This window comes from Fusarium falciforme, chromosome 10, assembly GCF_026873545.1.
Source record: "Fusarium falciforme chromosome 10, complete sequence".
In the NCBI taxonomy this organism is placed as follows: domain Eukaryota; kingdom Fungi; phylum Ascomycota; class Sordariomycetes; order Hypocreales; family Nectriaceae; genus Fusarium; species Fusarium falciforme.
In genome coordinates this window covers 2,235,158-2,259,872 of record NC_070553.1, presented here as the reverse complement: position 1 = coordinate 2,259,872, position 24,715 = coordinate 2,235,158, and the positions used below count along the sequence as shown (strand labels likewise).

At 53.2% G+C, this 24,715-nt stretch overlaps 7 protein-coding genes across 7 annotated transcripts; 3 read left to right on the top strand and 4 right to left on the bottom strand.

Moving 5' to 3' along the window:
* Window positions 1-174: 174 nt before the first annotated feature.
* NCS54_01259800 (Phosphatidylserine decarboxylase proenzyme 1, mitochondrial) lies at window positions 175-1,925 on the bottom strand (the record flags this gene model as incomplete). Its single annotated transcript, XM_053157826.1, has 3 exons — window positions 175-1,264; window positions 1,318-1,449; window positions 1,513-1,925. 3 exons carry the CDS (start codon window positions 1,923-1,925, stop codon window positions 175-177), a joined length of 1,635 nt encoding a protein of 544 aa, XP_053013801.1.
* A 1,047-nt stretch (window positions 1,926-2,972) lies between these two features.
* NCS54_01259700 (Hypothetical protein) lies at window positions 2,973-5,360 on the top strand (the record flags this gene model as incomplete). Its single annotated transcript, XM_053157825.1, has 2 exons — window positions 2,973-3,269; window positions 3,342-5,360. The coding sequence occupies 2 exons, from the start codon at window positions 2,973-2,975 to the stop codon at window positions 5,358-5,360; spliced, it is 2,316 nt and encodes a 771-aa protein (XP_053013800.1).
* A 799-nt stretch (window positions 5,361-6,159) lies between these two features.
* NCS54_01259600 (Ubiquitin carboxyl-terminal hydrolase) lies at window positions 6,160-7,242 on the top strand (the record flags this gene model as incomplete). The annotated part of the gene is made up of 3 exons (XM_053157824.1): window positions 6,160-6,181; window positions 6,238-6,251; window positions 6,307-7,242. 3 exons carry the CDS (start codon window positions 6,160-6,162, stop codon window positions 7,240-7,242), a joined length of 972 nt encoding a protein of 323 aa, XP_053013799.1.
* Window positions 7,243-7,712: 470 nt separating this feature from the next.
* Window positions 7,713-9,963, bottom strand: NCS54_01259500 (Hypothetical protein; the record flags this gene model as incomplete). The annotated part of the gene is made up of 9 exons (XM_053157823.1): window positions 7,713-8,049; window positions 8,101-8,225; window positions 8,274-8,754; window positions 8,802-8,911; window positions 8,959-9,316; window positions 9,374-9,467; window positions 9,515-9,611; window positions 9,661-9,750; window positions 9,799-9,963. 9 exons carry the CDS (start codon window positions 9,961-9,963, stop codon window positions 7,713-7,715), a joined length of 1,857 nt encoding a protein of 618 aa, XP_053013798.1.
* A 1,359-nt stretch (window positions 9,964-11,322) lies between these two features.
* NCS54_01259400 (Hypothetical protein) lies at window positions 11,323-13,110 on the top strand (the record flags this gene model as incomplete). The annotated part of the gene is made up of 3 exons (XM_053157822.1): window positions 11,323-11,828; window positions 11,875-12,350; window positions 12,401-13,110. 3 exons carry the CDS (start codon window positions 11,323-11,325, stop codon window positions 13,108-13,110), a joined length of 1,692 nt encoding a protein of 563 aa, XP_053013797.1.
* Window positions 13,111-13,612: 502 nt separating this feature from the next.
* Window positions 13,613-16,532, bottom strand: NCS54_01259300 (Hypothetical protein; the record flags this gene model as incomplete). Its single annotated transcript, XM_053157821.1, has 5 exons — window positions 16,356-16,532; window positions 16,002-16,297; window positions 15,219-15,945; window positions 15,080-15,165; window positions 13,613-15,026 (listed from the first exon to the last, which is right to left on the bottom strand). Exons 1-5 carry the CDS (start codon window positions 16,482-16,484, stop codon window positions 13,613-13,615), a joined length of 2,652 nt encoding a protein of 883 aa, XP_053013796.1. The 5' UTR covers window positions 16,485-16,532.
* A 2,753-nt stretch (window positions 16,533-19,285) lies between these two features.
* NCS54_01259200 (Hypothetical protein) lies at window positions 19,286-20,741 on the bottom strand (the record flags this gene model as incomplete). The annotated part of the gene is made up of 3 exons (XM_053157820.1): window positions 19,286-20,114; window positions 20,163-20,429; window positions 20,476-20,741. The coding sequence occupies 3 exons, from the start codon at window positions 20,739-20,741 to the stop codon at window positions 19,286-19,288; spliced, it is 1,362 nt and encodes a 453-aa protein (XP_053013795.1).
* Window positions 20,742-24,715: the final 3,974 nt, after the last annotated feature.

The following is a 24,715-nucleotide window of genomic DNA, read 5'->3' as shown; positions in this document are numbered from 1 at the left end:
GCCAACTAGCTGTTTACTAGACAGCTACCAACTAGTTCTCGCAAGTCCTATTGGCCATAAGCACTGATTCAACATAAGCAATTGACTTGGCACCAAATTGTAATACAATTATAAATTTCTAGATATCCAATGCTGACATCATGTGCCGCCTTTTACTTTTGTTTATACAATGTCTCACTCAATCACTCGTCCTAGTGCTTGGCCCATCTTGACCGTCTGTCCCTTCTCTACAGCCCATGCCCAGCCTCTTCGCTCCTTGTGCTCATCCGTCTTTTCTGCTGGTGCCTCAAATACTAGTACAATCGTGCTTCCTAATTGGAAACCACCCATCTCCTCACCACGTCGAAGTGCGTGGCCTCGGAGAACGGGACTGGCTGCCTCGTAAGTTGCCTCAGCAAAGCCCAGATAGGGCTCACCACGCTTGGCCGCCTCCTCAGCTGCCCGGTCGGCTGCCGTGTCCGTCAACAGGCTGTTTGTCCGAAGTTCCTTGTCAAAGTTGATGACAATGGAACCCACATTGGTTGCACCAACTGGGACGTAGCTGAAGAAACCCCAGCGCCACCGACCCAGAAGCACCACACGTTCGTTGAGAGTGAAGAGACCAGGGAGGGTTCGCTGTAGATAAGGGGACACACTGTACAGCTCTCCGGCAAAGTGACGACGTCGGTCAACAACCCAGTTGGTGGGAGAGTGGAATCGGTGGTAGTCGCCGGGAGCCAAGTAGATGACTGCGTAGTAGAGAGAAGTTGCCTTGTCGTGAGAGAGGACATCATACCAGGGCCGCTCACCCAGGGCAAGTTCAGCCCGAACCTCGGACTCAACACCAGGAGATGCGGGCATAGCCTGGTCCTTGTCTGAGGGACCCTGCTTTCCGGCACCAGAGAGAAGGTCAGGCAGTGTGTACGCGATTCCATTGACCTGGGCAAACTCCTCATCCTGCTTCACAAGTTCTTCGCTGTCCGAAATTTCGGTGAGTGTTCGTTCGTCGTCCGAAGACGACGAAGACGACGAAGACGACAGGCTCGAGATGCTGGGGGCAGGTGTGTTCTTTCCAAGTAGAGCGTCGATACTATAGGTCATACCCTTGACCTGCTCAATGTCACCGCCTTCGATTTGGCCAAATTGAAGAACCTTTCCGTCGGACGGGCAGAGCAGGGTATGGGGGTTAGGATCGAGAGGACGAGCACCGGGCTTGAGACGACGGTAGAAGAAGGATGCGAGGTTGGGATATACGTGAAGGTCGGGTTCGGCAACTTCGTCGAGGCTGTACACGTCAGTATAAGTTTTGCAAGATATGGGCCGATATGGGAGACCGACTTTACACCAAAGACGAGCGAATAAAGCTTGAAGCCGGGAACTCGAAGATAGTAGGGAAGGGTCAATTCATTGAACCTGCCCCAAAGCCTGGAGATAGCCTTGAGAGGCAGAGTCGACATGACCTGGACTTGCCTGGAGTCGAATTAGCATTGAGGGCATCGAAGTGGGATAGGGGCGATGATGGGAATTGCGTACCAAGGACCATCAGGACGCACTCTAGGCCGCCTCTTGGGGGCTTTGGTGCTCTCCTGACCATCTTCAATCTCTCGACGCTCCTTCTCTCTGGAAGAGACCTTATAGAACTGGACGAGGCCTAGAAATCCGATACCCAGACCGACAGGGATCCGGTACCATTGGATTTTGGTGTTTCGCATGGCCTCGCCGAGGCGCTGTGAAAATCTCGGTCTCTTGCCCGAATTGGAGGCAAAGGTGCGGATGGAGGATAGTGAGGGCCTTGGCAGGCATCGCGACCTTGTCGTCGAGTTGAGAAACATGTGTCGAGAGGCAGACGGTGAGAAGCAGTTTGCGCAGCGAGAGCGCGCGTAGAACGAGCAGCGGAGCATGTGACTGCCGACCTGGGAGGAGCCAGGCCCAAGGGTTGGTGCCATGGCGGCGGCGAACGAACGGACGGATCCCGTTCTTTAATTGCACGCTTTGATTGCGCAATGCGCGATGCGGTTGATAGGGGGAATAAAAGACCCTCTTCTAGATGGACTCAGGATTGACGTCAAGAGGACGATGACGCTGAGTTGAGGCTGTTCCTGTTCAGCCGTTAGCCGCACCCTCAGCTTTGTCTCGTGGGTGGGCGGGCTGCAGCTTCGGATGCAAGAGGCGCCGATATCCCGAGGGAGGAGGAGTTGAGCTCTGTCACTCTCTCACTCAAACGTTGGACTTTGGACTCTGGGACAAGCGGGAGACGGAAGGAAGGGACGAGCACAAACGGGCAGGACCGCAGGGGCCGATCCCAGCCTGGACCAATCATAAGCCCGCCCCATCAGCGGGAAGGTGGCCAGAGCTCAGAAGCGACTGCACAGGACAGAAAGAACACCCAAAAAAAAGGTACGTACCGACACCGCAACTGTTTGTGGCCTTGAGTGCCTGTCGCAGGTTGGCAGGCTGGCTCCATCCATTACAAGGCTCCAAAAGGCCACCTACCCTGACCACCGACGTCCGTCCATGTTGATGAACGGGGGGAGTATCACATCTTTCACCTCTCTTTTCTTCTCCCATCGATTTTATCGCCTCTCTAGGGGCATATATCGAGTCTCTGGCACTTGCTTCAGCTTCGTCTCATTCCTTTTTCGTGCCCTTGTCCAATATACCCCATTGCTTTTGTATCCGTCTCCAGATCCATTTGTTGGACATGCGACCCGACCCGTGTTAGTAAGACGATACCTCTGCGACCCGACGTCAGTCAACAAGTCGGTGCTTTTTCTCAACCAAGCTTGACGCGAACACCTTCATACGTAGCCGCAGCCGCAGCCACAGCAAGGGCGGGGACTGCAAGCAACAGACTCTCGATAACCGAAATCCATCTCCTTGCTTCATCTCCGTCATCCCTGATCCTTCAACTCTTCGCCCCCGAAGCTCTTCCTCCCCGTGCTTACCAACCCCGAAGCTATAGCCTGGTGTGGCATGCTCGCAGCTTGCCCATCATGGCTTTCAAGCCCCCCACTGCTCGTCCCAACGACGAGGGACCGGATGATGCCTCCTCGGGCTCCTCAGTAGACGACCAGACCGTCAACCTGCAGGTCGTGTCGCCTTCGGTCGGCGTGAATCGACCTTTGCTGTTCCCCGGTATCGCTGCCAACACCACCGTTAAGCAACTCAAGGAAAGGATTCGTCAGACTCTCCCTTTGCGACCTCCGGACGAACATCAGCGACTCATTCATCGTGGACGTGCTATTGTTCGCGAGTCAGATACCTTGTTGGACATATTCGGTGCCGATGCGGTAAGTTGCTTCGATATCGGACTTCAATTGTCCCCATCTACACTTTTGCTAACTGGCACCTCGTCTTTGCAGCTCCGTACCCCCGAACAACAGACCATTCATCTTGTCATTAGGGATACCCGAGATAGTCAATCATCTACTCCGACAGTGCCTCCCGTCACCGCTCCCGCTCCCGCTCCCGCTCCCGCTCCCGCTCCAGCTCCAGCTCCAGCTCGCGGCCCCAGCCCAACTGCTTCCGCTCCCCCAACAAACGTCCCCCGCCAGCATGTTCAACATGCCCACGGCCATGCCTTTGGATACCAGACTGCGCCAGGTTTCACTTGGAGACATTCGATGCCCCCGACCTCAAACCCGTTTCCTCAGCCGCGCATGCCGTCACCGTCACCGTCCCACACTCCCGAGCAAGCCGCCGCCTTTCAACATCATCACCAGAACATGACTCAGTGGTTGAACAATATCCAGCGAGAGGCTATGGCGAGGGCATTGAATCAGAATCAGCGGACCAGAGCTCAGATGGGCATGCGCGGCGTTGGGGACACCGCAGCTGGGAATGCTCCTGCAGGCGACAATAGCGGTCGAGCGAGCCCTGCTCCAGGTCACACCATTTATCGCGAGCATGTAGGACCCAACGGACACACTTACCAAGTTGAGACTGTCGTTCGCACCTCGGGACAAGGCAATGCAAGTGGAGCTATGACTCCGGCAGATGTTCAGAATATCATTCGAAATGCCGATGTCAATCAAGCAACACTGGCAATGACGAGCGCAATGCAGCGCAGCGCTTCAAGCACCTCTCTTTACAACCGCTCTTTGGCACAACCTGGTGTGACCACGCCAGTTTACCCTACCCCCAGTTCAATGGCTGGTAGCGGAAGAGGAACTCCGGACCAGTCGGCTGCTCGACTCACTACTGGGGCTCCTGGAAACTTACAGTCAAGACCAGGTTCCGAAGTATACATCCTGTCATCGCCTGAAGGACCACGAGCATTGCTCTTCAACAACGCGGGAGCTGAGACTTACTATACTCCGCGACTTCGAGGTCAAGCGAGTTTCCCGCAACTTCGAACCCCTTCTACACTTAGTGCTATTCACGATGTTCAAAATCAGATGCGAGCAAGGCATCACCACCACCATCATCACCATCATCTGCGTCCTCATGCGGCACCACAGCCACTGTCTCAAATCCAGCCTCAAGTACCGCCTCAACCCCAGCCGCAGGTTCAACAACAGCAGCAACAACAATATGTGCCTCCTCCTCAGCAGGACCAAGCGCGCCAGGACCAAGGCCAAAACCAGGCACAAGTTCAACAGGACCAAATGGCAGCTGTGGCCCCCTTGATGCATCGTGGCAACCCTCCTGCAGCAGCGCTTCCACCTCTGCTAATGCAGCTTTGGCCGCAGATGTGGCTTCTGTTCCGGCTCACCCTATTTGTCTGGTTTTTCACTTCTCCCACTGCAAGTTGGTCGAGATGGTTCACCATCATTACCATTGCAGTGCTCATCTTTGTTATCAGCACAGGTGTTTTGAATGGTGTTCCGGATCATATTTGGCGACCTCTGGGACGGCATCTGGAGAATCTGATTCCCATGGAGCAACCAAGGCGCCCACGCGCAGACCCGCAAGGAGCTCCACAGAGAGGCGGTGACCAGAATGGCCAGGCTCGACAAGAGCCAAACCCAGAGGACATGGCTAGAAGACTAGTGGCGCAGCATCAGGGTCCAGAGAGTTGGATTATCTCGCAGGTGAGACGGCTGGAGCGAGCCGGTCTCTTGTTTCTTGCCAGTATCGCCCCGGGCGTTGCAGAGAGACACATTGCCAACCTAGAGGCGGCAGCGCGAGCCGAGAGAGAACGTAGAGAGGCCGAAACGGCGGCGGCGGCAGCAGCGGCGGAATCAGCAGCAGCACAGGAGAATGAAAACAGCGAAAACCAGGAGGAGACATCAGCTCAAGGAGAAAATGCCGATACGGGAGCGGGACAAGGTGGCGAACAGGCAGAGGGGCAGGGAGGTGATGAAATACGTGAAGAACGAGGAGTTCCGGAAAATAATGAGGCGAACGAACCAGTGATTGAACAGCTTGTCGCGGTCTAGGTACCGGGCGTGTTCCGCTTTGGTCTTGGGAGGAGGGAATGGTAAAAGGGGAACGAATATGGATGATGGATGGATTCAAGCGAGATGATGTTGGCATGAGCGGAAAAGTTTAGCATGGGCAGCTTTGCCACGGCAAGCGTCTCAAGGATGGAAGGGTCAGGGAGTTGGGGGTGTTTCTCATCTTGGGGCAATATTCTTCAAGGGGTACAGTATTATTTTTATTCTTCTTCATTTGCAAGACGCTTTCCTCAGAAGGAAGCTGGGCGCAGGCCCTTGTATTGATTAGCCAGAAGCGACGCAGTCAGATGCGAGCTTTGCTTTGTTTGGGTTAATGGTCGAGCTGAGTTGAGTTGACTTATTAGTGCTCTCTGCGTGGCCATGTTCAGGGCGTATTTAGACAGTTACCAGCGGTACACTCGACTGTTTGTTCAAGATCGAATACATGGTAGTTTAGCTTGCTTGTCATTGTCAATGTCATGTCAACCAACCCCTGTTCCTTGTTGAGAGCTGTCGTCGTCGTAGCTGTTGCTGCTGCCTCGAGGGGTGGCTTATCTTATCAGTACACAAAGTGGCGGATGATATCAGAACGTGGCTGCGAGCTCCGTCTTTGCTCCGAGCTTCAACTTTCGTCATTCACCTCGTCAACCTCGTGTCAGTTTGTCCCGCAACAGGCCAGTTGAGCGACTGAGCCTATACTATCCCTTCCTTTTCGGCATATAGTTTCCTACAAAGGAATTTCTCATCGGAATCTGCCAGCGCTGGCTTGGAATTACTGGTCACCGCTAGGCCTGTCGCAATCATGAGTGGTGGATGGAACACCAGTCAGTACTTTCCTTGCCTCGTATGCTGGACCTTGCGCTAACCTGAACCTGTACAGTTGAGTCCGATGCGGTACGGAATATATACATCTCCTAGACGTGTGCTAGAGCTGACTGCAAGCTTCTAGGGCGTCTTCACCTCGCTCATCGAAAATCTCGGCGTCAAAGACGTCCAGTTCGAAGAACTCCTAACACTCGACCCCTCCGAGCTCCTTACCCTCCAACCCGTCTACGGTGTCATCTTCCTGTTCAAGTACCCGACCGACCAGCCCTATGCGACACCTGAGGGACCCCGCGACGGCTCTTTTGATCACTCGGCCTCGGAGAACATCTTTTTCGCCGCCCAGACGATCCAGAATGCGTGCGCCACGCAAGCGCTGCTGAGTGTGCTGCTCAACAAGACGGATGACGTCGAGATTGGCGAGAAGCTGGGCGAGTTTAGAGAGTTTACTATGGTGCTGCCACCCGAGTTCCGTGGTGAAGCCCTCAGTAACTCGGACCTCATTCGCGAGGTGCACAACAGCTTCGCCCGTAGCAGTCCCTTTGCCGATGAGACGGACAAGACGGGGGCTGAGGCTGAGGATGCGTTCCACTTTATCGCCTATACACCCATCAACGGGACCCTGTACGAACTGGACGGCCTTCAACCGGCTCCCATCTCGCACGGTGCCTGTACGTCGGACAACTTTGCCAGCCGCGTGGTCGAAGTGCTACAGCGCCGTATCGCCCGCTACGACGCTACTGAGATTCGCTTCAACCTCCTCGCCATGTGCAGGGACCTGCGACAGCGCGCACGTGACTTTGGCGACGAGGAGCTCCTGGCACGAGAAGAGCGCAAGCGACGAGACTGGGCATTTGAGAATGCGTTGCGGAGACACAACTTTGTGGGCTTTGCAGGCGAGGTTCTAAAGGGGGTTGTGCGAGGCAAGATCGCCGAGGGAGGTGATGAGGCTTGTGAGAAGTGGGTGAAGGAGAGTTTGGAGAGAAGAAAAGCTGCTGAGCAAGCCTTGAGAGGCCGAGGAGGAGGAGGTGATGGTGACGGCGATGTTGATATGGGAGTTTAAGTGATGGCAATGAGGATTAAGATACCATGTCTCGCGGCCGGTGAAGGGCAAGCTAGAGCTTTCTGATACCACTTGTCCATGATGGATGTTTTAACGGCTGACGCGGTGCCTTTTAGACGCGAAGAAACAGGGAGTTGTACGGATCATGACACTTGAGCAAAGCATTCAACAAGGCGTATATGATTTTGATTTCTCATTTCTAAACCAGTTACCTTACTACACGGCATCTATCAAGCCCGTCAGTCATCTCATCTCATCTAGCTCTCTCTGTCTCTGGTGTGCCGTCTGTCTCTATCTGAGTGGATTCTATTCCGCTGACATGACGACCCCTTCTTCTGAGCTGTTCAACAGCTTGTATATATCATCATTATGCAGAGTAAAACCTGCTTCTCACAAAGCCAAAATGAGATGTAGTCTCCCCTGAAACGACTGCTTACATAGGTAGATGCGAAAGACATTCGAGTATGGCGCTAGTTCACCCAGTGGCCAGGAGGAGAAGCGGGACGTCCAGCCTTGGTGACGGTATCTCCCTTGCCAGAGGAGACGGCGGTCTCAGAGCTGCTGTGACCAGGACGGTCGATGTAGTCCATGGCAACGTCGGATCGGCTTTGACGGCCGTCATCGTCGTCGTCGCTGTCATCATCGCTGACACGACGGCGGATGGCGCGGACGAACCAGGGGGCGCGGCCGGATCCCTTCCAGGTCCAGTACTCCTTGAGATCGTACTCGCGGGGCTCGAGCTGGCCGCGGGAGAGGAAGACGACGATGGCAATGAGACCGTTGAGGACGGTATAGACAAAGACACCGCTGAGAATATGGTTAGCTGGGATCTGAGAGGGAGGATAGGGGTGAGGTTACGCGATGAGACCGTAAGCGACGCTGTAGCTGAATGGGATAAAGGTCATGACAACAAACGAGGGGAGGACGTCGCCGATGTATCGCCAGTTGATCTGGGTGATTTGGCGGATCATCATGCAGCCGACCTGGGAAGAGTTAGCTCTGGGCACAAGCCCAAGACGAAGGGAACCTACCAAGATGAGGGTACAGCCAGTGGCCCATGGGGGAACAGACGCAAAGATGGGGGCTAGGAACACCGAGACGATGAAGCAAAGCCCAGTGACCATGGCAGTCAGTCCTGTTCTCCCGCCCTCTGCGATCCCGGCACCACTCTCAATGAAGGCCGTGACAGGGGAACTCCCAAACAAGGCACTGATAGAGATAAAGGCAGCATCAGTGCAGTAGGCGATGGTGGAACGAGGAAAGTCTCCGTCACTGTCCCTCACGACGCCGCAGAAACGGACCATAGAGTAGAGAGTCGCAGTGGCATCGATGATGTCAACGTAGAGGAATGTGAACAGAGCGAGAGCGAACTGCGAGGCCGGAGCTTCAAAGGCCCAGTCGAGCTTGTTGAATGTCTTTTCCATGGGGTGGAACACGACGATTTGCTTGAAAAAGTCAAAGCGGGAGTCGCCCTCGGGGGAGTGAGGGAAGTAGGTGATGGGGGTGTTGCGGCTGATGGAGGTTAGAGTGTGAGGAAGATAATAGTGGAGTGAACATACGGCCACGAGAGCATGGAGACGAGGGCGATGCCCATGATGAGGGCATACTTGATGCGGAAGGCCATGAGAAACGCGGTGACGATGCCACCGCAGAAGACGGCGACCCAGAGCTGGTATTGTCAGTATTGACATTGCTTGGATATAGGGAGCGACTCACCTTGGGGCTGGACATTTGACCCCCAGCACACATGCCCGTCACCTCATCAATCATCTCGACAGGACAACCACCCAGAACCAACGGCGTAGCTGTCCAGCCACCAGTGATGGCACCAATACCCGCCGAGTACGAGAGACCAATCTCCGTGAGGAAGAAGCCGATACCGACACCGGTAGCAGTCTTGATAGTGGCGGGTATAAGCTTGACGAGCCACTGTCGCATGCCTGTGAGGGCGAGGAAGACAAAGATGAGACCTTCGACAAAGACGGCGGTGAGGGCGAGACGGTAGGGGATGGGGCCGCTGGCATTGTAGCCCACAACTTGGAAGGTGAAGTAGGCGTTGAGACCCATTCCGGGGCTGTGAGGGGGTTAGTATACACGAGACTGAAGGAGATGATAAGAGGAGGCGACGTACGCGATGGCGACGGGGAGGCTTGTGAGGAGGCCAAACATGAAGCTTGCCATTCCAGCGACGGCGGCGGTAGCGGTGACAAGGTCTCGTCGAACATCTGATGCTTCGTTAGTTGCATTCTGCGAGACTCTACTATTGACTTGCCTTCCTTGCAGGCGACGTATTCGTCAATCTTGTCACAGGCCTGTCTGTCGGTCAAGTCGCAGACGCAAGTACCGCCAGTCTGAGAAAGAAGCGCAGCCTTTGAATATCAGCTTGAGTTAGAGACCCAAGAATTGAAGGCGACATACGTTGACGGCAATGATGTATGCCATGGTCGCAAAAGTAGTCAAACCAGCGCGAATCTCTCGAAAAAAGGTAGACCCAGCGATCTCGTCGGGCTGAAGGGTGGTTAGATCAGAACCAAGAATAGAGGAGGGGATTCTTACGTGACCGCTTCCAGAGAGACGAAAGAAGTAGCCCAGAAGAGAGGAACTGATGTAGCCGTCGACCTTGTTGAGAAGATCGCGGGCACCGCAGAAGCGAGACGACGAGGGTGCGCCTTGATCGCGGTTGGCGTCCATCATGCCGTGAGGGGGAGGAGAGGAGGCCATCGTTAGGTTCTTCGTCGCGGTAAATGACCTGAAGGTGAAGAGATTGAAGGATTCTTGATCGTGAAGAGAGAGAGAAAAAAAGAAGGGTTGAAGGGAAAAAGGAGGTAGAGAGGCTTGGCTGGTGACGCCAATAAACGCAGTGGAGAGGATGAGGGTGACACTGAACGAGTGTGACTAGGAAATGAAATGAAGAAGAAGAAGAGGAAGCAGATCAGAGAAGAGGGGAAGAGGGAAAAAGTGCAAGGTGATATGCACCTCAAGTGGCCGACACCTGGCAGCCAGCTGCGAAACTGTCAATGACCTCAGACTAGGGGAAGCGTAGTTACCGAACAAACGGTTGTTGTGTGCAAAAGAGACTCGAGTGCTTTCTCGAGTCCAAGTTGCGAGGCACAGGCACGACGTGAAGTTTGCCCTTCAAAAGGGGGGGCATCTCGTGGGAAGAGGTAACGTCGATTGTTTTTTTTGCTGGGAGGTTTCTTTATTGGAGTTACAAAGGGGAGGGTGGTGTTTCTGCGGGCCGGCTGTGTATCACCATCGTGAAGAGAATAAAGCAGTTGGAGATTAACATATATATCCACACTGGCTAGTTGTAGTGACCATGTCCGGAGATGTCAAGGCCTGTTAACATGTAGATGATATCGCAACATACATCCAACCCTTTAATTACTCGTCCCTTATCATCAATTTCCACCAACACACTAACCTATCCCTAAAAACCAGATAGTTCACGACCCTCAAGTAGCACGAACCTGTGACACGACCTGCACCTCCCCGGCCTTTATCAAGCGAGAAGACGTCCAATGGCGCATCCGAATCCAGCTGTACATATCCGAAGAGGGGTGAAGCCGCTATTCTAGAAGAGGGTGTATTTTACTATTGGGTCAGGTCGTGATGGTCATATATCTGTGTGACTACGCTTGACCTGATGAGACTATTCCTCCGTTCTTTATATCCCATCATGCCAACGCATTCTTGGCCTTCATGCTTGGCTCTTTGTATGGAATATGCTGGGGGAGACATGCCTCGGCCCATTGATCATCACTGACGTTGCACGTTGTGTGCGGATGTGCACTAGAAGGGTCTGCCAGTGCTGGCAGCTGGCAACGGCCGTCAACGAGACGAGCCGAATGGTGCTAAGAAATACTTTCTCTTGCGGTAGATGCCTGATGTGATCTCCGCAGCTTCATCATTTGCAAAAACATCTCTTCCTTCTTCACCACTCCAAGCACCACCTACGAGAATAGACAGCTCGACACTCTTCCACTTGTTCCATTTCATTTTTGAACCTGTTTCCAGACCACACGAGATTTTCACTCCTTAAATCTCTTCTGGCATCCTCGCGATAGCTTCATCGCAACCATGTTCGACGTCATATGGACCGATCCCGACCGCGAGCTCGTCGGAGAGCACCGCGCAAGAAAGGAAAAGAAGCGCGAACAAAAGCTCAAGCAGAAAGAAAGAGAAAAGTCCATCGTCAGGCGTTCTCAATCTGTTCATAGCGGTCGATCCTCTTCTGACCACCCCTTTGGCTTCCTCCTGGGTCGAGGTTCAAAGAAGGACAAGAACAGCATTCGCTCAAAGGATTCAAACACTGCTAGCCATCGCAACTCGGGTTTGTCGAATGAAATGTCCAATGTTGATCTTCAGGCGACGAGGGCAAAGAGGTGTTCGGGCCCGGAAACTTCGAGGCCGGAGACTTCGAAGCTCGTTCAGCCTCTGGGGCCGGCTTCGTACGTCACAAAGCAAACAGAAGTATCGTCTGTCCCTCGAACTTCTGGATCTGACAATCATGACTTGTCTTCTGAGGTCTGTATCTCATCTGAGCCTGATACTGATCAGCCTGTGACGCCGCCCGAGGAAGATAGGTAAGCTACCCAACCCTTCTAGAGAACTGCCACTGATAGGAAATAGAAACTTCCCAGCACCGCTTCTTCGACCTGATTCTCCATCCAACGTTGTCCCCGGCGTTAGATTCGCTGCTCGAAAAAGGGTACCCATGATGACCACGTTCAAGTCAAACGGCGTAGACAACTGGCGTCCACCCGAAGAATGGGCCTGCCTCTCCGAAAAGGGCCCCAGTGAAGACATGAAGACGCCAACACAGGCTCTGATAAAGACGAGTCATGATATCGGCACAGACTTGGAGACTCTGCACAGAGAGGTCAAGCGTATGGCAGCTACGAACGCCTCAGTCGTCCTCTCGCGGATTAAAGAGGTTTGGAGCACCGTTGACGAGAGTCTCCATGGGGAGCTCGTCATGGAGAAGAAGCGATGGATGCTATCTACTCTGCTTCACCTCGATCCTATTCCACAGAGCCCTGTTCGCTCTCTTCCACCTAGTCGTGATGCCAGAAGCGTCAAGATCCTAGCGCTCTACGAATCTCAAGGTAAAGAAAACACCACAAGAAGTAGCAAGGCCAGATGCTAACATGTATAGCGATGGCCTCATATCTCGCAGCGCTTTATCCAAGCAAGAAAATCTACCATCTCTCAGAAACACCGCTTTCAATCTCCAAATTCCCAAATGTCAACACCGTGCTGGTCCCATCGGTATCTCCATCAGCTTTCCCCGTTGCGCCGAACTTCTTCGAAACCGTCTACTCGCTCTCTCTTCCCGCTCTATGCCCATCGTCAGACATACCCGCCGTGCTTAAGAACATCAGCAAGTGTCTACGCCAAGGAGGTTCTCTACACCTGACGCTTATCGATCCTCTCCCCTGCGCCAAGGTTCTCGGAAACCGTATGCGTACATGGCTAGAAGAACATCTCCTTCTCAATCTTGAGCGTAACTTTCGCTGCACGAACCCAAGCAAACTATTCGGAGACTGGATGGGCGAAGCCTCCCTCCGTGGCTACGGCAGCACCATCACTTCAACAAGATTCTACGCAGTCCCCGAGAGCGTCAAGAAGAGTCGTTCATCCGAGGAGAGCAGCGATCCCTTTATCGACAGGGTGCGGGACGACAACGAGGTCAAGGCGGAGCTTAGGTGCCTCGTCGGGCGGATGCTGTGGATGGAGGTCTGGGGAGGTTATGTCACGGGCGACACGTGGTGGTGGGAGGAAGAAGACTGCGTCAAGGAGTGTCTTGAGCTGGGGACTTTTTGGGAGTACAAGATGATTGAGGGCTTTAAAGACAAGGACATCTAGAGAGAGAGAGAGATAGACCGTGGGAGATTTGGTCCCTTTTTCTCTTTAGACGCGGGAAGAATGGCTTTATACCCCAAGAGAAGATAGGCGCTTGGCTTTCATGTACAGAGAGGCTGGAGAAGAATGCCTTGTTTCTGATGAATGGCCGTGGAAGAGTTGTTGCTTGGTTGAACTGTACGAGGAGATGCTGTCACGAGTTTCTGTTTGAAGCCTTTGTATTGGCTGTTTATAGCATGAGATATCGGTTGTAGCATTTAGAAAGTAGCAGAAATGCTAATAATAATGGTATTAACTTGTTAAAACAAGTATTTGGAGCTATATAGTGCCTATCATATTGCAGCTGGCTGGCCAAATTATCGAATCAATATCCAAACGCCTACCGTGAAAGCCCTCGTGTGCGCTATACTAGATAATCTAAGTGTAGTCTGGATATGAACAATCCTGTACTTTTCATGACTCGCCTAGAAGCGACAGTTTCCATGTATCATGTCTGCTTGAAGAGTTACCGCACTGAGATGGATATCCCATCCATCAGCCTTGGAATCTCCTCAACGTCAGACTCTGCATCAGAAGCTTGCTCCTCACTGGCAGTTGACTTCTCATCGTCTGAGTAGTCGACCTCCACAGCGTCATCCTTCTCCTCGTCTTCCTCTTCTTCCTCGCTCGACACTACCTCATCGTCATACAGATAACCATACTTTGACGGTGTCTCCCACACAGGGGTGGCCAGCTCTTCCCTCAGATCCTTGAGATAATCCTCAACATCATCCATAGCGAGCTGCCACTCCTCGTGCTGTATCCTCTTATCAACAGCCTTAGCCCAAGCAACATAGTTCTCGCGCTCCCACTCCTCCTCCTTCTTGATCAGGGGCACCAGACGCACACGTGCCATGGGGCCGTCTCGTGCCTTGAGAAAGCCCAACACTTTCTCAAGGGTCTCGATGTCGTCACGTAGGTTTCGATCTCGAATACCGCCATAGAGCCTCATGAATGAGCTCTGCTCCTCATAACTCGGGAGACGCTTCGACCCAATGTCTAGCCAGTATGGGGCATGGCTGATCCAGACAAAGCAATCCCAAGGGGTGTAGCCACCCTCGTTGCAGCGGTAGGGGTTTAGATCTGGGAGGTCTAGTTCGTTGAGTAGTTCCAAAGCCGGCAGGGATGAGAATTCTGCAGCAAAGTGTAAAATGTTTCGAGAATCATAGTCAGTGACGGACAGGGAAGCACCCGCATTGATCAGACATCTCAGGCCTGACACTTGATCATACATGAGGGCATCGAGCAGCGGAGTAAAACCCAGGTCATCAGGAAACTCGAGGTCAGCCTTGGCCAAGAGAAGCATATCAATGACCTTTGCGAGGTCGTCAAAAGTACAAGCTGACCCCTGAGCCAGGTGGTGAAGCGGTGTGCTGTTTCGCTCATCACACCCCATGGCATCGGCACCAGCAGCCAGGAGTTGTGCCACCATCTCGGGATAGTGGCGACGTACAGCAAAGTGGAGGGCTGCAGCACCGTCGTTTTCAGTAATGTTCGGGTTGCAGCCGGCTTTGAGGATGACCTTGACTGTGTCAACATCACCACAGTTGGCAGCAAACATGAGGGCCGTCCGGCCGTGGTAAGCCTTGATGTCAACATCGGCGCCCGCGTTGACAAGCATTTCAGCATCTCTAGTGCGGTTCATCCGAGCTGCCAAGTGAAGGGGGGTGGAGCCGGTGCTGTCAAAGGTGTCGATGGCCCAAGGCTCTTCCTCGAGGGCATGTTTCAGGCCCCATCCCTGGCGGACGGCAGTATGAACCTGGGTGGTTGTTGTCTCGGGCTGATCTTTGACGAAAGACTTGACCTTATTGAGGATGTAGATCTCGTGGTCAGTGAGGAACTGATGCTGAAGAGCGGCATTTGCCTCGTATAAAACATTCCTAGACTAGGTTAGAGTTGCCTTTTAGGCGAGGAGAGCATAATAAACACCTACCTGGGAAGTCCAGACTCTGGTAAGACACTTGCCCATTGACAAAGGAGAGCCTCAACGCCATTGTAAAGTCGACGGCGGATTGCATACTATGAGAGAGGTATTAGCACAACGGTCACTCAGTTTTAGGCTCACCACTAACCTCCATGAGCCCTTCACCGGAAACATCATGGTCATTCGGGTAAAAAGGCGCCTTGGTTAAAGTCTTTTGGGTGATATGAATACCAGCCCTAAGATCACCCCAGATATCGTGAGTAAACTCGATCAAGGTCAACGGCCGAAGAGACCAGTTGAGCCCTGAGAACTGGCTATAAGCTGCCTGAAAGCTAAGAGCCCCGGAAAAGAACCATGTGGGAACCTGATACTGGAACTGGAGGCGCGGCGAGCGTTTCTGCCTGCAGCAGTTCGGGTTCGTGCACTGCTTCGAGTCGTTGCTACGGAAAAGCCACGAGCCTACCAAGGGCCGCGTCCAAGGTGCGCTCTGGTAGCTGCTCTCCTTAAAGTGGCATCGACATTGGCATGTGTGCGTATAAGTCATTCGTCGAGCTGGCATGGCGGATCTTAGCTGGACTGAGCTGTTGTATGCCCATGGCGTTGAATATTCGTCTTTTTTGGATCCTGGAGGGTGTACAATTCCTCGTGCATGAGTTGGTACTAGACCGATGGACTTTTCTCCGAGATAGTCTGAATCACTGTCGAGGTCCTCCACACGATCGTCGTCGAGTTCCTCTGGCTCTGATGTTAGGGCATAGGATGGTGGTAGCTCCTCAGCTGGTTGAGGTCCTGGCAGTTCAGCCTGAATCCCCAATGCTTTAGTTCTCGACTCAAGCATGAAAAGGTCCATAAACATCTGGAACCGAGCTCGGAATCTGCTTTTAGCATCAGCGAGGGGTGGTCTTGGCGAAACTCGTGGGTAGTGGCTGACTCGGCTTCACTGGATATCCCATGCGAGGTCATTGCGAGATGCAGAGTGCCCTTTGCGTTCTGCAACTTGCGTTCGAGCTTAAGAATCCTCTGCTCCTCCAGAAGCCACTTTCTCTTCTTCGTCTTCCACAGCTTCTTATCGGCCTCGTCGGTCCCGCGAGCGCAGCTCTCAAGGACCTTGTTCAGCTCAGTCGTCACCTCGTTGACCTGCTCGGTTGCCTTGGCCAAAAAGTCCTGCTCTGGCGAGTTGGACGGGATCTGCTGAGCGACCTTGGCCATGGCCTCGGTCAAGTCCAACTAGAGCAGTTGAGTCAGACGCTAGTTCCCACCGCCAAGCAAAGGAATAAGAATATACCTCTTTTATAAGGCCATCGAAATCGCCTTGTATCTCAGGAATCTCGCGTATCAGGCCGACTGTCTTACGGACGGCTTCCAGAGCCTGCACGACGGCGATGCCACTGGCGACCGCGCCGAGTACCTCCATTTTCGGACATGCAGTGGCTGCAAAGGTTGTATTACGTGAGGAGAATGGGGGGATTGAGAGAACCAACGGGCCCGTCAGCTCACGCAGGCAACGAAGCCATAGAAGGGGTTCTTGGTGAGGGCTGAGAGGCCAATCAGATGGCGAGGAGACACAGCCTCAGCGCGTAGAGCGCAGTGAGAGGCGGTGCAGGGAGAATCTGCCATGACGGAAGTCTGCCTCGCTGGTGATGTAGGCTGAGTTTGGATGCCTCTGCTATTATTATTGCGGCTGAAGCTGTTTCAGGGAGAAGATCTGTATATGCTTTTTTTTGTTGTTGAGACTGAGAAGCGAATGCTCTTGATCAATTTACGATGTTTAAGCCACCGACAAGCCACAGTCCACTTGCCGCTCTCTCCACCTCCACTATTCTCGGTGGGGATGGGGACTTGAGCAGGAAATAACTCACTGGGCCCTCACCTAGCACCAGCCGACTCACGTGAGCTCAAGCTTCTCCATACCTTGGATCTTAGCGAGAGCAACCACCTTGGGCTTGTTTCTTGGCTACCGTTACAGTCTTGATTAGAGTGTTCAACTCCTGGGATAGGGATAACCTTATCCTTGTTTCCTCTATATTGCTGGGTTCATGAGTCGGCTGCCTCCTGCTCACACAATGGCCTACCTGCTCCCTAGCTAAGCGCGGTGCGTGCTTGTGCGTCCTTCAACACCATGGAACGCGTCCGTGAGTGAACAAGGCTTTGAGGCAGCCATTCCCTCTTAAGCTGGGAATAGTCTTGGCGACAGCATAAATTGCTCATCTGCACAAGTTACTCATAGTGAACTATGCATTGTTTTGTGCAGACTTGGTGGACTCACAAGATGCTGGAACTTGATGAAGCCATCAAGACATGACGCTCCAGATGACATCTCCGTGAGATCGATATCACCATGAACTGCCTCTGATAATGATTATAATATCACAGTGATAAATAAAGGATTCATAAATAAAAGACCTCAACTCACTCATCAGCCTGTACCAGTCCTGCACACTCGGACCAAGACAATCATTACCAGTTCATCCCAAGTTTACCGAACAAACCGCCTGACACATAGCCGTGAACCGAGGTCCCAAGCGATCGGATGGACGGGAGAACCATCACCTCTTCCCGCAGATGGCTTGTTGGTGAGGAGAAAAAAAATGGATAGTCTTTTTAGAAGATGGCTTCAAAGGCCAAGCTCTCCTCCCCCGCAAAACAGAGCTTTAGCCAGCCAGCCATCTCGCTTCTCTTCTTTTCCCCCGCATTTTGGCCTTTGTCTTGGCAGAGAGCCGGATCCCCTGACCCTGCCCTTGGTCACGCTCTTTCTCTGACCATGTCTGTTTGGCGGGCAGCTAAAGCGGAATAGAGAGAGTCGGAGGTGATAAGAACGCCACTTGGATTGTCAACGGAAAAAGGCATCGCAAGTTAATGCTGTGCCCCCTCACAACCTGCATCTCCCAAGGCCTAGAAGCTCCCGCTCCCGTTTCAAAAGACCAAAAAGTCTATTCTATTAAAACCTCGTCCACATGATCTCCATGTAATGAATATCCTCGGGCATGCTGTCCAAAAGAGGAAGCTCAAGACCGTGGTCCAACCCCACTTTGAGAGAGACCATTTGAATTGCCGCTTCGTCAATCTTCTTCCCCAGGATCTCATCTGCCTACATCTCTTGGAAAAAAAGGGGGTCGGTAAAAAAAAGGAAAGAAAAATGAAGGAGAGAGAAAAACGGCCCACTGATATGTCCATCCCCGGATTTTCCCCAGATTTGCTCGTGTGCTCCTGTTTTTTGCTGTTCACGACCACCTCATTTTCTCATCCCCCTCTTCTCCGCCCTTTTTGCACAAAATATCCCCCCCTCTCTCTTCTCCAACAAACATATCAGAAATACCTAATTTCTCCAAAATCCTTCCATTCTATCATCACTCCCTCCGGACAAGCGGCTACACGCCCCCTTTATGTGACAGAACGCGCATGGCTTCCATCCCATCCCCTGCCCACCGCGTGGTTGATAGAACACCACGTTTTCTCCTCGTGTACCGGATAAAAGCCCTCAGCGCGAAGGAGGTCCAAGCGTAAATTGTATGCAATCCACAAGGAAAAGTTCTGTGCATTCTTCCTTGTGCATCTAGGCCCTTTCAAAAACTCTGCAGATCTCTTTGCTTCTCTCCAACCACCGCATGTGGCGGTCAAGGATTCTCGGTTCCTTCGCTTCGTTAATCGCTCGCATGAATTCGACAGCAAAAGTAAAAAGGAGAGGCGGGTTGCATGTTTCATGGAAAAAGCAAGAGGAAAGAAAAAAACAACCAAAATGTGACGCATCGATTTGACAAGGGGACTTGACGAGCAAAAGCAATGCTCACCCGATAAGCTTAGATGGATTTGATGGAGCTCAAGTCTGGGTTGAAGCCTGACAAAATCTTCACGTTGAGCAGATGTTTTCGGATGAATGCCAAAATATACACTTAGAGTCTATTCAGACGCTTGTGCAAGTAAATGTATGTGCCGTCAACTCCCCAATCCTCCTATGTACTAGTCCACATCCATCTTCAACTAGCATCCTACCCATCAGATGCGCAATTCAAGCCCCTAGGCTTTTCCGTAAACATATAATCAGTCGCGACACGAAACTGGGGTATCCGTTATATCCGTCCGGCCAATCCTCCAATGCCGTCCTTTAATGTGTCGCTATCCAAGACGCAGTCCATCATGGAAGCTGTGTCTTCATTATACAAGGTGATACAAAAGAAAAGTATGTAAAAGCCACTCCTCCAATCATACACGCTGGCCTCATACGTGTATGTTATCTCGCCGTCCATCGTCCGAGTTTGGCCTGCTCTCATTGGCCAGCTCCGTCATACTTTCTGTCTCGTACTTATTTGAGCGTGTGTTGGCCCGGAACTGGCTAAGATTATGTCGGTGGTGGTGATGATGGTGCACGCCGATCTCAGGCGCCATGCCACCCACCAACTCAGTCACGTCTGGTCGTCGACCCATGCGTAGGTCGCTCAGCAGGCTCTTGCATGCACCCCACGATGTGACCATGTAGATGAGCGCGTTCCAAAAGCCCTGTAGTGGAAGCACAAAAGCGCTCATGAACTCGAGCGGCACTGACGAGTGCTTGGTGTGGAACACAGCATACACACGGTTGGCGCTCGACGGAATCCAGGTGATAAGGATGGCCGTGAAGAAGAGGAGGGCACACTTGGTGTATTGCCATGCTGCGTTGTTGAGCTCGCGATTTCGTCGTCGAGCTGGGTTGCGCTGAACGGGGGGCACCTGCATGCTGGTCCGCGTCTGCTGCTGCTGGATCGGGAGTACTACGTCGGCAATATCCCCGGAGCTAGTATCTGCCGAGATAGTGACCGAGTAGGCTCCGTTTGTGTCCTGCGGGCTGTTGACATCCGGAGCTCGGCGGCCCATGGGCTGAAGGTGGATTGCATTTGGGGCCATCACCTCGGTCGTCACCGAAACCTCAGTAGTCTTAATAGTAGCGAGGGCATCTCCAAGGGAGGTGAGATCCTGATCAGTCGAGCTGAAGTTGTCGAGGTCCCTTCGCTTGCGATAGATGGTGTGACCAGCGCGGATATAGATGAAGAAAGTAATGGCAATGACGACCCTGTGAATGTCAGCATTGGCTTTTGGTTCCGGCTTGAGTGCTGCTTACCAGATAGGACCGTAGAAGGTAATGATGCGCCAGATATCCCACTCAGGACTCACCCAGCACCACAGGGTTGCATCACCGTACATTCGCTCGCCCTCCCGGTTCTTGATGAAGATGTAAACAAACGCAGGAATGAACGGGATTCCATAGCAGCCGACGAGGTAGGGAATTTCCATCTTGCGTAGTCTTCGAGCGTCAAACTTGAAGTAAAACGTCAGGTACACATTGATAGCCATGGAAAGAGTCCAGAATGCGTCTGCAGGCATGAACCTGCACATGTTAGTGTCTGTCGAGGAGTATTCCGAAAGGCACATACATCTGGATCAAGAAGGCTTGGAACTGGCAGCCCACGGAGTGAGGGGAACTCAGGTATTGCCTCGACATTAATGTTCCAACATTGGTCATCATGTTTCCAAACGAGGCGTAAAAGACGAGACGGTTGATGGGTTTATGAAACGCCTTGGATGACACAAACGTGCCAATGACGAAGAGGGAGCCTAGCAGCGAAAACACCGAGCATACTCGTTCTATGATGCTTATCGAATTGAGCTGCGACGGCGTGAGGATCTCTGACGACGACATGGCGACGGAGTTGAAGCACGAGGCCTAGGGTGATGATTGTTGTAGTAATGGTATCGTGGGCGTCGTGTAATTGGGTCGTTAAGTCGGGGTGAGAGCAGGCGATGTCTTCTCACCGATAAAGTATCATTCTCGTAAACACAATTCGATCCTTTGAAGAGTTGGAATAGCTGTTCGAGACGTGGCCGGCTTGTGGCAAGTCTTGTGAGGTTGCTATTAGAGACGAAGGCAGGCACAACCCAGTCTTGAAGTATAAAACCAGGAACAAAAGGCAACCGAGTCAAAACAGGCCAGGGTGATTATGATGTACTCTAGCGTGATGACGGACAGGCGAGAGTTAATGAGGGGAGGACGCAGATCATCATGGCAGGATGGCAAGAAGGAATATGGAGGGGACGATGATGGTGGGTGTGGTGGGAAAGACAAGATACAAGTAGTCTTGCCCAGAAGCAGCCAAGAACCCGGCACAAAGGAAGACAAGAGGTGTGTGTAGATGGGTGTTGCAGGGAGGGGCAGGAACAGGATTCGAATGGTTCGAGGGACGATCCCAAAGAGGAAGATGAGGCTGCTGTTGCTGCAACAGAGGAGGGGGAACTAGAAGAGCTAGAACAGAGACTACGACAGAGAGGGGGATAAGAGGACAGGCGAGGAGGGAAGAGGAAGGGTCTAGGTCACGGAAACCGTTGACGAGGGTGCCCCTGCGAGCATGGACGGCTAGCTTGATGCGCTGGAGATGCGAGTGGGCTTCCTGCCGGACGCATCATTAATGGGTCCCCGGGGAACAGGGCAAGGAGACTCCAAGGTGTCCACAGGCACAGGGAGAGACTCGAGATGGAGCTCCACAGGGTTGGTTGGCTTTGACGTAAGAGAGATCAAGGGCAGCTGTGTCGACGGATATCTCGGTGGTCGAAGCAGCGGAGTGGCGTAATTTTGTATGACAAGAGTTAGGAAAAGGAAGAAACGGCCTTGAACACGACAGCGGGAGGACGATTAAGCCTCAAAGTCAAACTGGACGGCAGATAGCATGGGGAACAATGGGCGATGGCAGCCAGAGGCATGGCCATCCATCTCGCATTAGGGCTGTATCTGCTCTACCACAGATAGGCAGCGTCCGCCAGACGAGACCCGTTGTGGCCTAGACAGCTCAGCCAAGCTCTCTAGGGCCTTGTCGTCGAGGTAGGAACGCGGATGGAGAATGGCACGGAGAGCAGAAGGTGGCGACGAATCAATGGCGTTGGAGAAGGGAGCAGCTGGGCAGTTAGACGCGGCGACGGGCCAGCGGGCCTGTTGTGCTGTGCTGTGCATTTCCAATGGGTGGCCGATAATGGGCGTCGATGGTGTGTGTCTGTCTGATGGAGGTGTGAAGGCAGAGATGATGTGTGTGGAGTTTGTGGAGAAACCTGGTGAGCAAAGCCCACAGTGCCCACTGCATGCCTGAGGATCTTGGGGTTGGTCAGCCCGCGCCTTCCCCCGTCTGTAACCCGTTGATGCAGAAGGTGCAGTGGAGACCTTGCTGAAGGAGTGGGCAGGTGGCGCATGCCCACTGGAATGGCCTCCTCTGAGCAACCAGCGGCACGTAAAACAGATCCCCTGGTGAGCACTGACTCTGTTGAAGAAGCACTGACTCTTCACTGCTGACATTGAGTGGTCCCTGGCTTCATCTCATTACTCAAAGATCCTGATCCGCCTTCTCTTTGCCGTCATAGTGTCAGGAACGGCGCCCTCCTTACGGCCCTATTCCTACGTTGCATGTCGTCGTCGGCCCCTGAGCGGCCAGCCAGGAGCTTCATCTCCTACCAAGCTTTTCTTTAACTGTCAGACTCGGCACTAGATGCCGTCGATTCAATGACAAATGCCCCGAGAAACTCGGCCGCGAGACAGTTGACAGCAATGATCTTCGCCCTCCCGAGACAGAGCTATCGATTTTAATTAAAATTCGTCTTGTCTAGGCCTCGGTATAAGTCGCAACTTCGGAATCGGCATCCCTCGAGTTTTGCTCTTGATCTTCACGTGGGTGCCTGTTGCTCGCCTCCCTCCCCCTTTCCCAATTTCCCCAGAGCCAAGCCCATCGTGATCCTCCCCCAGCTTTTTTCCCTCTCAGTTCGACAGCGCCCGCTGGAGAAAAGGAGCATCCAATTGACCGCGTTGTCTTGGTCTTTCCCATGTCTTTGCTTGGCGCGGGGTTTTTCTTCGCCACGACAGCTCTTGGCCAGCCACGCCCAGCCCATGGGACCCCTGCTGTATGACGGGGCTTGGCATCTGGGGGAAAAGGAAAAAGAGCGAGAGGAAAGGGAGGGGGGCGATGGGGACGGCAGATGGAGAGGATCCGGGGAATATTCAGCAAAGGTCAGCAGTTGACGGAGGCGTCTTGCCTTGTCGTGTTCAACACCATCTCTCTCGTATCCAGACGATATGCTTTGCTCACCGCTTCCTGATAAGCTTCACTGACCTCAGGCCGTACACAGCATCTCCTTTTCATCATCCAGAAGCACGCGGACCCATGACCCGTCAGCGCTCACAAAGCCCAAGTGGAACCTTTCTTCAGCGTCTTGTCCCCCCTCCGCCAAGCAGTTCCACGACTCAACTTGCCGCCTTGTTCCCTCTTAAACCCGTGTCGAAGTCAAAGCGCTCAAGCCGTGGCTGTCCAACCCCAGACACCAACTGCGCTGTTGTCGTTAGGGCTTGCGTCGTCTTCTTCACCGGAGCTTGTGGTAGCAATCGCCGGTGCGCCTCATCACACGCCGTCTCTCGTCCTGGCGCGATGGAACATGTGGTAGAAGAAGCGGCTCCGGTGGTATATCCAGATTGCCTCTTAGAATCAGGCCCCTTTCTCTGTGCGGGCGGCTTTGCTTACGGGATCGACTGCCGCCTCTTCCGTAAATCGAGTCCACGTTTGGCGCCGTCACTGAAACCCTGCGGCTTGATCGATACTGCGACAAATGAAGCGTCCATCGAGGTTTCAGTCCATCTTTATCGACCATGTTCGCGCCGTCGTCTTGGCCACGTGTGCTGACCGCAAATCATTTCCCACGAGGGCTACTTTGCTCTGGATGCCACGCGGGAGACCGGGCTCACGATGCCACCAGTATCATGTCACATCTCTTGGGGTGGTCTGCTCCTCTGCCTTGTGCCGATAGACGCCACATACGCAGCGGAAACGACCTGAGACCGTCACTCTCTTGAGCGGTGTTTTATGCCACGTTTGTTGGATGCAGGATGCAACGGTCTGGGCTTGGTCGACGGCCCTTCAAGGTTTTTGGCTTATGCATATCTGGTATATGCATCCATTACAGATGCTGCTGAGCACCAAAAGCCATGGTGGTGCCATGTCGACGCACACTGACGGCACAGTCACCCAATCTTGGGCCTCGCTTCTGCAACACCAGGCCCATGGGAAGCGTCATGATGCCAGCTTCCCCAGCTTCTCGTGATGCCATTCGTTCGACTATCTCGACGCCGAGTGATCAGATCCCATTGTGAACCCAGAAAATCTTGCAAACCCCAGATTTTCCCCGGGGCTGGGGGATTCTGGGGTAAAGACGGAGAGATCTGGGGCATTCTTGGTCTGCTGAGGAGGTGCTCACCACCCGTCTCTGCTCACGATGGACAAGCTGAGACTCGATGGAAAAAGAACCGCGGCTCTTGGCAGATGGGGTGATTGCGAATTCTCGTCCCAGCGAATCCTCATCGTCGGGCCACACCAGCCAGTTTAGTACCCGGCCCCGCGGACTTCCATCACCACCACCAAGGCATCGCCAATTGCGTCGTCACTTGGCACATCCTTCAGCACCTGGAAATGGAGGGTAGCCCGAGTGGTCGGGTTTCTGTTAGCCCGCGCCCAGACTCTGAAGCTACTGTGAATCTTGATTATTGACCAAGCATCTTCTGAGACAAGAGGACAAAGGAGAACTGGCTGGCCAAGAGCCATCGGTCACTTTTCTAAGCCCGGGTCCGACGCCATTTGCTGTCCCGGACTC